Source organism: Pogoniulus pusillus, chromosome 40 (genome assembly GCF_015220805.1).
Source record: "Pogoniulus pusillus isolate bPogPus1 chromosome 40, bPogPus1.pri, whole genome shotgun sequence".
Lineage (NCBI taxonomy): Eukaryota > Metazoa > Chordata > Aves > Piciformes > Lybiidae > Pogoniulus > Pogoniulus pusillus.
Window position 1 is genome coordinate 7,589,195 of NC_087303.1, and position 12,055 is coordinate 7,601,249.

Genomic DNA, 12,055 nt, shown 5'->3' on the forward strand with positions numbered 1-12,055 from the left:
TCCATAGCTGGCACACAGAGTGGTGTTTGAAAGCACCTGTCTTAAGATAATTCATTTTGGCAGGAGACAAAAGGCTTGAGATAACAAGGAGTGAGATATCAAGAGAATTCATTTAAGTCTTGAAGCTTGTTAAGAGTTTAAAACACATTCTCAACCTGTTATATATTTGCTATGATTATGTAGCACTGACTAAGGGTGGCTGCAGTCGATGTGCTGGAGTCCTGTATGTGCTCCCTCTGGTGCTGTTTGTCACCTCAGGGGGAATGGCTTAGAGCTGTGCTGTTGCTGTGCTGTTGCTGGGCCAAGTTTTGTCCAGAGCAACACATGACGCTCCCAAGGATACCACTGAAAGATATGCCCTGATGCTGGAGAATCGAGTGGCAGCGTGTGGGAGTGGATGGGCAGGTGCCTGAGCCAGTAGTCAGCTCTGGTGCTCTGGAATTTCTCCCCTGAGCAAGTGCAAAATCCTGACCAGCTGGTTTGGAAGAAGTCTATTGTCAGCCTGAAAGTTCCTGAGAAACAGAAATCACTGTGATGTGTTTGGGCACAGCAGATACCTATCAAGTCCTTCTCATCACTGTCGAGAGTGCTCAGGGGCAAGAGAAGGTCTCTGGGCCTACAGAAAGACATGACATGGCAGCTTCACCGGAGAACCAGCCTGTGCCAGAATCAGCTGCCCCTCTATGGAAAAAGAAACACTTGAGGAAAGCACCTCCTCTGGCAAAGGATGAAGCCATCGTGGGAACAGGATGAATAGCCAGGGGTGGTCACTTGGTCTTTATCTCTGGCCTTGGAAGAAAGCCAGGGACAAACAGTGGATGAAATGAGTGGCAAGCCCCAGCAAGGCAAGGGAGGTCTCTCTTCCTCTGTACAGGCCTGCATTATGGCTGTGAAGGAACTGTCCTGGGAGGTCGAGAGAACTGAGGAGAACCTGTTCTAGTCCCCACTTACACGGTCCCATGTCTCACCCACTAGGAGCAGGCATTTCCCTGTTCAAGGGAGAGAATCTGGGAGATACCATGGTGCACCCTTGTCTTGGGTTCTAATGCAAGTTCCCAGAGACTCTAATAAATTTGATAGACCAAATAACAATTTGTAGGGTGCCCTCCCCTCTTCCCCCTTCTTTCCCAAAGGAAGGGATTAGAGATAGGGAGAGAGAGAGGTAAGCACACCCGAAGAAATCAATCTCACTCGACTTGGAAGTTAAAAGGAAAAACTTTAACAATAACTTAGGCATTGGAGGTAGGGAAGTTTACAAAGGCTAGGGAAGGGATAGTAGCAAAATACAAAAAAGTATAAATACAACCCGAGCTGTGTGATGGTGGCTTTGGCTGCCTCATGGTATGCTGGTATGCAGGCAGAGGTGTGTAGAGTGTGGTGTGTGGCGAGAGAGAGAGAGAGAAAGAGAGAAAGAGAGAAAGAGAGAAAGAGAGAGAGGGAGAGAGGGAGAGAGGGAGAGAGGGAGAGAGGGAGAGAGGGAGAGAGGGAGAGAGGAACAGGAAGCCCCTCTCCTTTATAGGACAGGAAGTGGGGGGGAGTGGGCTAACCATCACCTGGTGGTGTGACCTAGCCCTGGGGAGGGGTCAAGACCCCTCAGGTCAGGTTCAGGGTTACTCCCCCTGGAGTGTTAACCCTATACAACCCTGTGGTTTTACTTGAGTGATCATGGGGAGGACATGAGGAAGTGGGATGGAAAACACACTCCAGTCCTGGCAGCACGAATCTGTGAAGTACAAAGGAATTCTCCCCCAAAGAATAACACCTCAGTTTGTAGTGGAAAGTCACCCAAAAAGAGCAGACGAGATGATCCTCCAGAAGGGATTCCCAAAGAATCTTCATAAGGTGCAAGTGATTCCAGTCAGAACTAGAAGGAACCTGAGTCCAACTAGGTGGAGGAGAGGGACAGCTGGGTTTATTGGCCTATACAGAACCGACGGCTTGGCAAGCTGAACCCTGAGTATAAGACTTTAGTAGATATAGGGACACACTGCACTCTGATGCCATCAAACTACAAAAGGTGAAACCCATCTGTGTTTCTGGCATGACAGGGGCCCCCAACAGCTGAGTGTGTTAGAAGCAAAGCATGGGAATACACATCACAGTTTGCTTTCCCTTGGAGGGGTGGAAGGAGTGTGCTAGTTTGAGCCTAGCTAGAATGTTTTGGTGAGAAGGATTAGATTACAGGAAAACAATGGTGCTGTCTACTTCACTAATAGGCTTGCTGAGATGTATAGGAACAAGAAATGAAAACACAGATAACCACTCTCACTTGGGCTGCTGGCTCAGCTGCATCTTACTCTCTAACCTCACCCTCTGTTTTTCTTTTTTTCCTTTGGCTAATCCACTTTGCTTCCTAACCCCCTGGCTGAACCTCCATTCTTCCCTGGGACTGGGTAAAGTTGAGAGGGGTAGGGGGAAGGCGAAGGGGTGGTTGAGAGCCCCTCTCAGGGACTCAGTTTTCTGGGAGGGGAGTTGTGTTTCTGTATTACCTTTTACCTTGTATATTTCTGTCTGTAACTGTATATACCGTAAATATCTGCTTGTACACTGTACTAGCTGTAAATATAAGCTTCATTCATATTTCCAGAGCCGACGGAGTCTAGTCTGGGTGATTTCCAAAGGGGGGGGGGGGGGGGGGGGAGGGGGGGGGCAACACCCAAACCATCACAAAGGAGTCACTGGAATCAGGTGCCCCAGGGGTGGAAATACAGCCCCACAATTTGGACTGGTTACGGACTGATCCAGACCATACTGGAACACGGTGGAGCTCCAGAGCATCTGCAGAGAGAAGGCTTCTGTATACTCTGTACAAAATGAGCGATCTCATTTTGAGTCAGAGTGGGCAGTGACTCTATGCTGTGTGTTGTGTGATGTTAATTGGTGCTGGGCACGATGCAGATGTAATAGAACAAGAGGTGAAGAATGTCATGGTTGAGATGAATCTGCTGCTGATATTCAGTACCATGATGCTGTCATGCCAGCTTCAAAATGCAAATGCTGCAGAGCAAAGTACTAGAAAGAAAAGCCTGGATGAGGCATCTGGTGCCATGGTCTAGTTGACTGGATAGGGCTGGGGGATAGGTTGGACTGGATGATCTTGGAGGTCTCTTCCAACCTGCTTGATTCTATGATACTATAGGGCTTGAAGTTCAGCTTGTAACATGAAGAGGCTTCCTGTTACGATTTCCGCTTCCAGAGCCCTTTTATTTGGGAATGTTGTTTTCCACCAGGCTGGCTGTGTGTGCTTGGGTGAGGGGAAAGAGTTTTGTTGATGGCTTCTGCTGCTGCCTCTCCATTTTGCTACACTTTCCTGCAAACAGCTTAAGCTAATTGTGCATTGTATCACTTCTAGTAAAACTCTTCAGCTAACTCCACTCTTTATCTCAATGCAGAGGGGCTCTTTGTATTACCTTCCCTTCCATCTCTGTAGGGAAAGAGGGGGTCTTGTGAGAGTGGACTGTGTTTACTCAGATCAATGAAGCTATCTGGTGATGACTAAACCTTTGTTATTGTTGTGAGACCTCATTCTGACCTTGATTCATTGGCTGACAGATTTGCCTTTCCTCGGAAGCACACTGTTGCAGAACGGACCCCCTCTTGTGAGACATTACTGCTCCTGTGGGTTTAATCTTCGAGCCAAAATGGCCTGAGGAAGCAAAATCCCTTCAGAGCTGTACATCTGGGCAGCAGCCAAACCTCAGCATGTGAACGACTCATCATCCCAAGACTGCATAAGGAGGTAAAGCAGATGAGATGCAACAGCTTCATGAGGTGTGGGAGATTGCAGACATTGGAAAGAATGAAATCCCACAAGGGAGAGCAGCAGGGCTCAGAGCCCCAAAGACCAGTTTCAGAAAATCTTCTCATTATCTTCTTTAACCTGTCAAGAGCAGCAGGTTAGGGCTAGCTGAACTAGAGAGAACTGCATCAGACTTTCCTATTTTTAGGGCAGCCTTAAATTCAAAATGATTGGTTTTTGGATTGCACATTCAGAGCAGGCTCAAAGTGGGTGACCATGGAGGTGACTCTTTGCAGTCTGCAGATGAAATTTGGTTTAATAATTAGAAGATTCCTTAGGCAAAATGTTAAGTAGCTGCTCTTGCAAAAAGACATTTGAGAGGAGAGCTGGTATCTGATGATGGAGCAGCTTGAGAGGCCCAGAACTGCTGCCTCAGTCTTGGGGAAGACAAAGTGTCACAGAGCAGCCATGGACCTTTGGGTACTTGGTGCTCTTCTGCAGCTCGAGTGGCCCATGGAGCTGTGGGGTTCAAAGGCACTGGAAACTGTATTTTGTACCGGATACAAGTCTCACTGGTGAATGACCTATGGAGAGCATCTGGGCTCTGACTCAAGGACAGTACGAGGTTGCTCTTTCATCTGCTCTGTGCATGTGGTGCTGCCCATGAACTCTGATGGGGTAAACGGAAGGGAAGTGAAGAGGGAGATGTGACTGCGCAACTATTGCCTCAGCATCCCCACTGCAAACATGCTTTAGAGACATCATCGATTTGAACTTCCCCACTCAGTAGACATTCACCCAGAGTTAGAGGAGATCCATTCTGCAACAGCCACAGGGAATGCTGACCTCATCTATTGACCAGCTGCAGTCATTACCTCAGCAACCAAGAGCAGCAGTAGTTAGATTCCCCATCCAAACAACATGCTCCAAGGACCAATGCTCACGGCTCATCTGGGAAGAGTGGTTAACAAGGCTGCAAGACTGATGGCCATTGTCTCTGGAGTAGCCAGGAATGTCTTGCTCAGCTCCAACAAAGAACACAACAAGGGCAACGCAGTGCACTGAATCCTACCTTTTCTAACTCTGCAAACAAAAAAGGATCCTCCTTTGCACCCAACAGAACCCTCTCCAAGACCAGCTTTTCCTCTGAGCACAATGGAAGGGACACCAGAGAAAGAAGGAGGACTCAGAGGCCAAAGCTTGGATGCAGCACAACTTTAATGGGCCCAGAGAAGAAAAGGAGGTGCACCGGGGGCAGCCACTTAGATGGTGTTGGGGTGGGACTGGTGCAGGGTGCCCCCCTGCCTGCCCTGCTGAGGAAGGGAGACAAACAGGTCCCTGCAGGCTGGCACTGGGAGAGAGCAACAGCAAAGTGAAGGGAGAGAGAGGAGAGTGGAAGAAGCAGATGTAGACATTGGCCACACTTGCAGACAGCACAGGCTGACCACTGCCTGCCAGCCTTTGCAGGAGGAGTCAGGGATGGAGAAGAAATCCAAACACAGTGGTCCAAAGCTCAATCCAATGGTCCAGCGTCATGGTCTGAGGTATTGGAAGCTCTTGCCACGGCTTTGCCAGCAGCTCTAGCAGGGCCTGCAGCAGTAGCGGTTGGTAATGCAGGAGAGGTCAAAGCCCCCGGAGCTGATGGGCACTCCATCACAGCTGAGGATGCTGCCAACAGCAGCAGAGGTGGAGGAGCCTATGGCAGTGTTCTGTGGGAAGGAGCTGAGGATGGGTCCGGGCAGGGTCACCACCACAGGGGAGGGCTGGATGACAACGGTGGAGCTCTGGCACTGCCTGCAGCAGGGCTCATTGCAGCTGCTGGCCAGTGGGGTTGGGCCACAGGGCTGGCAGCAGGGCTCACAGGGCCTGCAGCTTTGGCACTTCTCAGGGCAGGACATGGTTTTGGGTCTGAAGGCGCACCTGTGAGAGAGGGCCATGGAAGCTCAGCATGGGGAACCCTCGCAAGCAGCGCTGCGCCAAGCACAGCGGAGACAGGTTCCCTCCTGCACCAGCATAACCTGCTCTCCTCAGAGCCCATGAGACACCTCAGAGACATCCCAACCTCTCTCTGATGAGGACCTTCCCTCCCTTCCTTGCTCCCAGGACAAGCAGCTCCCAGCCCACTGCTAGCAGAGCCCCCATCAGATGAGATTCCATCAAGGAGAGACCTGATGTTGGAGGAGGAGCGGCACAGGCTTCAGACTCACCTGGTTGTCGAGGAGAAAGAGGCGAGAGAACGGATGAGAGCGCAGAGAGCTGGGCTGCCTTTTATAGCAGTGCTGCAGTGCCTCAGGCGCAGAGGCAGCTCTGTGGAAGGAGGAATTCTCTGAGCAGCTCATGACAAATGCAAACCGTCCCAGCTGATGGGGCAGGCTGTGTCCTGCTTTCCTGCTCTGCTGCTGCTTCATTTCCTGCCTTCTGCCACATTCTTTCCATTAGCAAGTCTGCTCTCAGTGCTCAGGTGGGACCCCCAGGGCTGTGCAGGGCAGACGCGCGTCACTGTAGGCAGAAGACTCAGCTGCAGCGCTGGTGGCATTGCATGCAGGCAGGTGATGTGTGTCTGGGTCATGCCTGAGGGCTTGCTTGTGGCCAGGAAATGGGCACCGCTCTCGTGTTCCTCGTCCAGCTGCCCAAGGCTTGTTGCATGGTTGCATGCAGGCCTGCATGAGCAGATGTGTGTCTGTGCTTGTGTGCCCCTCATGGAGGCATGTGTAGGTCGTAACAGGGGGACTGCTACTGTGCTGCACCTATCAACAGGTTCACACTGACGTAAGGAATGGTGCTTGGCATGAGATGTAGAGGTAAGTAGGGGTCTGCAGCAGTAGCGGTTGGTAATGCAGGAGAGGTCAAAGCCCCCAGAGCTGATGGGCACTTCACTACAGCTGAGGATGCTGCCAACATGAGGATGCTGTGGTGTCGTCTCCAGCATCAGCATCAGGCCCACCAAAGCTCTGCAGACCCAAGAGGTCACCCCTCCCCGACACAGCTGTAGGGATTGCCCACCACACCTAAGACCTCTCCTGCCACTCGCACCCATGTGTTGTGAAGGGCAGTGTCAGACGGATGGAGCCAGGATGGAGCCAGGCTCTTCTCAGTGATGCGTAGTGATAGGACAAGGGGCAATGGTGCAGGCCGGGGCAGAGGAGGTTCCATGTGACTATAAGGAAAAACCTTTTCACTGCGAGGATGACAAAACAGCAGGCTGCCCAGAGTGGTTGTGGAGTCTCCTTCTCTGGAGCCGTTCAAAACCACCTGGATGCATTGATGTGTGACTTACTCTAGGTGATCCTGCTCTGGCAGGGCCGTTGGGCTGGATGAGCTTTCGAGGTCCCTTTCAATCCCTAACATCCTGTGATTCTGTGATAACCAAGGAAACAGCAGTGTTAGAAAACCACTCACTTGGCACGTTGCTAGTCTTGTTTGACTGCTTTGTAAACATGCTCAGATACACAATCCTCCAATTTCATAGTCTCCTCTTATGCTAGAGCTTAATCTCAAGAAGTTAGCTAAAGTTCTACCTCACCATGTGAAAGGGAACTCGAGGTTACCAGTCTCTTCAAGTATTCCTTGTTGTGACTGGTTTTGAGACAGAGAGCTTGTTGTACATATCATCCTTAACCGCAAACACTGAACCTTTGCTGTTGAAGTAAGGTCCTGGAGATTGAATGAGTACTTGATCCAGACACTTGTAGAAGTACATTTTGGGGCTCAAAAGAAAGTAACTTTGTACCTCAAGAATGAAATGTACAAAGCAGAGTTACAGTGTTGATGATCTGAGCTTGAAAGCTATAAAGAGGCCTTTGGGATGAGAGTCCTGGGTCCCACCAGTCCCTGAGGAGATGTTGCCTGTGCCTGGCCCTACTTCCATCTAGTCAGTATCTATAGACAGAGTGGATACAAGTGGGCTTGAAGTGGGCCTTCTCCACTCTGAGGATGCAGACCTCATGCCTAAGCAGACAAAATCATCATGGAGGCCCATCTTGATGGGGAATGATATGGTTTAAGATTGTCATGATACATAAGATACTGTAACCTCCCAGCACCTTTCTGTTGCCTGACAGTGGACAGCATGTTCCTTTGCCTACTACATAAATTTTCAGGTGCCCAATAACTCTTTGACAAGGTGACCTGGAATTTGGAGGCAGTGGTTCTACTGCAGATACACCTGCTTGAGAGGGTGGCTCAAACACCTTCTGACTTAGAGGGCTGTGAAAAGCCCAGATGCTGCCATGCTGCTCAGGCAAAGATCTGCAAGTGCTGAAAAACCCAGCCCAGGCCTTAGGCAGCCTGTGGCACAGGAAAGATTGCAACTTGATTCCTTTTCTTGGGCTGAGCACCAGTCTGTCATCTCTCTAAAGAGCCTCCCTGGGTCAGCAGTGTGGAGATAGAAGCAGATCTGTCTGGAGCAAGTCAAAGAGGTTTTCTTCACTTTCCACAGTGTGTTTTGGAGGATGACTTAAGCTAGCAGACGAAGGAGAAGACAGGAACCAACTCAGTATTTCCAGGAACTCTGGGCAACGTGCAAAAGGGAAGGGAAGACACAGTCCTATTTTTTTCTAGCAACTTGGTGGGACTTGCAGATTTAGTGAGACGTCATTCAGCACGGCAAGGACTGGAGCAGGAACAGCTGCTGACTCAGGCCGCTCAGATGCCACTGTGGATGGATAAATCCTTGAGTAGACTCATGGAGGCTATCCTCGGGGCTGTGTGTAGAGAGCTTCCAGGTGCTCCTCTATGTGTGGGATGCCAATCTGCACAACAGCATCACCTGTCTCTCTGCTGGGCCCACATTGGTACCCAAAGCATACAGCTTCACACAGAAAGAGTGGCTGTGTGTATGTTCCCTGTGGAGTGTTTCCCTTCTCCACACTGTTTGTGCATAGGTCTGACCTCAGCTTCTCTAGAAATGGTCTGATGAAGTTGTGCTGAGGTTGAGTCTGTCCTCCCACCCTCTGCAACAAAGACAGATGTCATTCACAGCATGCACTGGTGTGACTTTTTTGCCTGAATTCAGGCTTGGGGAAAGAGCAAAATAGTCCAATGAAACTGTGCCAGGAGCTGAGGGGGAATTATTGAAGGATGCCACATGAACCATACCAGACTCTGTCAAACCTGCTAAGCTGAAACTAACTGTGCCATGGGAATGAGTACAGAAAAGCTGCGTCTGACTGCTTTGTGCTGCCCTTCTCTCTGCAGCCTTCTCTGAAGCACACTGTTGTGAAGGGACCCCTTTTCGTGAGACAGGACTACTCTTGTGGGTTTATCTCCCAGCCAAAGTGGCCTGAGGAAGAAAAATCCTTCTGAACTGTGCACCTGGGCGTCAGCCAAACCTCAGCATGTGAACAGACTCCTCAGTCCTGAGAGTGGGTAAGATGTTCTCTTCAACTGTATTCCCACCCATGCCCTAAGCTATTCCTCGGCTTTTCATGTTTTTCAACTATCTCAGAGAATAACAATTCATTGCTTGATGGAATCTCTGTGCCTCAGTCTCCTGACAGAATGCAGCTGTCCACTCCAGTCCTAGGAAGGAGCTTGTCCCTCAGTGTAGAGTCATGCACTGTCCATCTGTTGGAGCAAGAAGATGATGTTGGAGAGCAGCTGTGTTGGATGCTAACAAAAGCAGGCATGGTGCCTGCAAAGAAGTTTTAGCTGAGTTCTTTCTGAAGGAGTAGAAATGTTCGTTAGCAGTGATGTCTTCTGGAGTGACAGACAGAGCTTAGTTTTTGTACCAAACTGGGGTGTGTCATAAAGAGAGACGGAAGAGGGAGAAACCCAGGGAGGCAAAAAGGCACCTGAAGAACAGAGATGTCCTTTGCTTGTGAGGGATGGGACTGTGGATGGTCAGAGAAGTACAGACAAAAAGCCTGCACTGACCTGCTCAGTTAACATGATCATAGCTTCAGTGCTGCCTAGTCTGCACTTGCATCTGGAAAGCTGGATGCATGTTGTGTCTGCAGAGAGCTCAGAGGATGATTCTTCTACATGGCTGTTTGCAGGATCGGATCCCCCGCCAGGGTGTCCTCTATGAAGGTGTTAAATGGGACCAAAATGACCCACTGACAGAGTAGGAAAAAACAGAGAGGAGGTGCTTCAGGCAAGAGAAGAACAAATATTTTTTCTTCTTTGCTTTCTTCACCTCCCCTGCTGAGTCAGTCCCAGAAGCTCTTCCCTGGGGGCTGGAAGGTGGTTTTCTGACTCTCACACACAAAGAGGAGTGTTGATCTTAGTGTGCACCTCCGCTGAGTGTAAATTCCACTGTGCAAAATTGCTGCCTGCTGCCTCCTGCCAGGCTGTCCCCAGAGGGAATCTGCTTTGTGCCACAATTCTCGGTTTTCCCACTGCCCAGAGACTCCAGAGAACAGCATCTAGTGCCTGGACCATGTGTGCTGGTACCAGGACACCTCCCGCAGGTTGAGGGTCCCAAGGAGCCAGTATGAGAATATTCCATCCCACTTTCAATTCCCTCTTATCTGGCATGACTCCTGTGTCCTCGAGTCTACACTCAGGGACTGCACCTTCCTTCCACCCAACCTCGCACTTTAGTCAGCAGAGCTTAGTGTGGGGAAAAGTACCCTGCCCTGATGGCACGGATCTGCCCTCCATTGTGTCGCTGTGGATGTGAGGTTTGTTGGAGGACAGGTTCCCCCTGAAACAAGCCTCTGGTGTCCTATGCAGGGTGAAGAGACGGAGATGCCCTAACACTGATGAATCACCCAGTGCCACTGCTTTCAGGTCTCCAAAAGGAAGAAGTGAGGCCTTGGCCTCTGGGCACAGGAAGAAGGTGCCCACTCCCAGGGTGGTGAGTATTGACAGTGCCCAGAAGAGCAGACAGGAGGAGAGTGAGGGGAGTATCCCCTGATCCATGGGACTCTCTACATGCCTCAGGCTTTATTCAAGCTCAGTGATGCCTTCAGAGCTTTCTCTTCTGGACCTAGGAGATGGTTTCTTACAGGTGACAAGTCTGGAAGTCATTACCAGCTCTGAGAATGGAGGTCAAAGAAATTGTGAAGTATCACTGAAAGGCATTCCTAAGTCCCTGCAACAGGCTCATGGAGCACTGTGTGCCGCTTACATTATTTTATGCACCAAGCAGACCATGGACACGCAACACATGCCAGGGTTCAGAAATTTCAAAAGGTCAACATCCCAGAAGAAATGCTCAAGTCTCACTGCAAATCACTCCTAAACACTGGCATTAAGAGTGAAGCCACAGGTTGCTTGCACAGGCTCAGGGGAGGTGGGATCCTGGAGCAAGCCATGATTAGGAAGAGAAGCACTGGGGCTGTGCAGAGTCCAAGTTGCTGTGGGGATGATGTGTGCTCTGCTGTCACCTGCCCAGTCACCCTCCATCTCTAAATTATGAGAGGATGACCAGAACGTGTGGATATGCTGGTGTGATGTTCAGGAAGCAAATGTTCTTGTGGCCCTTAGGGCCTGCAGAGCTGGGCTTACGCGGGCCCTGACAAAAGGGAAGATGGTGCCACTGCCTCAAGACCTTCATCATCCCACTTTACAATTTAGTGGCCAGGAAGCAGATGAAAACTGTCACAAGCGAGTGTCGAGACAGAATTTAGAATTTGCCCAGATTTCACCTTTTCCTCTGCAGAAGTCAGTCTCCAGTGCTCCAGGAGGTCACCATTCTGCCTTCACATGAACTCTTGGCCCCTGATATACCAAGAAGGAGAGCATCTAGGCCTTGCCCGGTGCTCAAGGACTGTATGAGGATCGTCTCTTATCTGCAAGTGTCCATGAGTGCTGGCCACGGATGTGTCCTGGAGGGTGGCAAAGCCCCTGAAAGGTCCCCATGTCATGTAAGTTGCAGTGTCTCACATTTTAAGCCAGAAGCATCGTAAAACCAAAACAATCTTCTAGTCCCATGAGAAGTTTCCTCCCTAGGGAAGATAAAAGGTAAACATTGGCCTTGTTTTCCAGTTTTCGGCCTTGGTTCTCATGCACACTGACCACCTGCTGATGGGCCGAGCTTTGGGTGGTCCTACAGGTTGTTTTGGTAAGAACTGTCCAATTATACAGGTTAATGATAACTTTGTACCAATCTGTAAAAATATCGTAAAAACTGTCAGAACTGGTGAGCACAGCTCTTTTGGACATTATAAATGGTGTGTCTGCTTGGATCGGTGTGCGCTGCTGCTACTGTACCTTGCGGGCCACCAACCTACCAGCTACCAAGCCAGCTGCCTGCCCGCGGCCCGTTCCGACCGTTCGGCCTACTCCAGCACGCTCGCCTGCTTCGGCCTCAGCCCGGCGAAAGACTGCTGACACCCAATCCTCAGAGGCCGAGGGCCTGCTTGGGCCCGA

At 50.3% G+C, this 12,055-nt stretch overlaps 1 protein-coding gene across 1 annotated transcript; it reads right to left on the bottom strand.

Annotated features, from left to right (window-relative positions):
• Positions 1–5,319: 5,319 nt before the first annotated feature.
• Positions 5,320–6,674, bottom strand: LOC135191811 (keratin-associated protein 5-1-like). Its single transcript, XM_064174411.1, has 3 exons — positions 6,509–6,674; positions 5,947–6,046; positions 5,320–5,659 (listed from the first exon to the last, which is right to left on the bottom strand). The coding sequence occupies exons 1-3, from the start codon at positions 6,672–6,674 to the stop codon at positions 5,320–5,322; spliced, it is 606 nt and encodes a 201-aa protein (XP_064030481.1).
• Between the last annotated feature and the right edge of the window lie 5,381 nt (positions 6,675–12,055).

What these genes read in the sequence shown, in the direction of transcription:
- LOC135191811 (XM_064174411.1), bottom strand. Translation starts at nt 6,674, where the DNA reads ATGCTGATGCTGGAGACGACACCACAGCATCCTCATGTTGGCAGCATC. An exon ending in TGCCAAGCACCATTCCTTAC is followed by an intron (nt 6,047 to 6,508) that starts GTCAGTGTGAAC and finishes CTCCTTCCACAG; the next exon opens with AGCTGCCTCTGCGCCTGAGG. An exon ending in TCTTTCTCCTCGACAACCAG is followed by an intron (nt 5,660 to 5,946) that starts GTGAGTCTGAAG and finishes CCTCTCTCACAG; the next exon opens with GTGCGCCTTCAGACCCAAAA.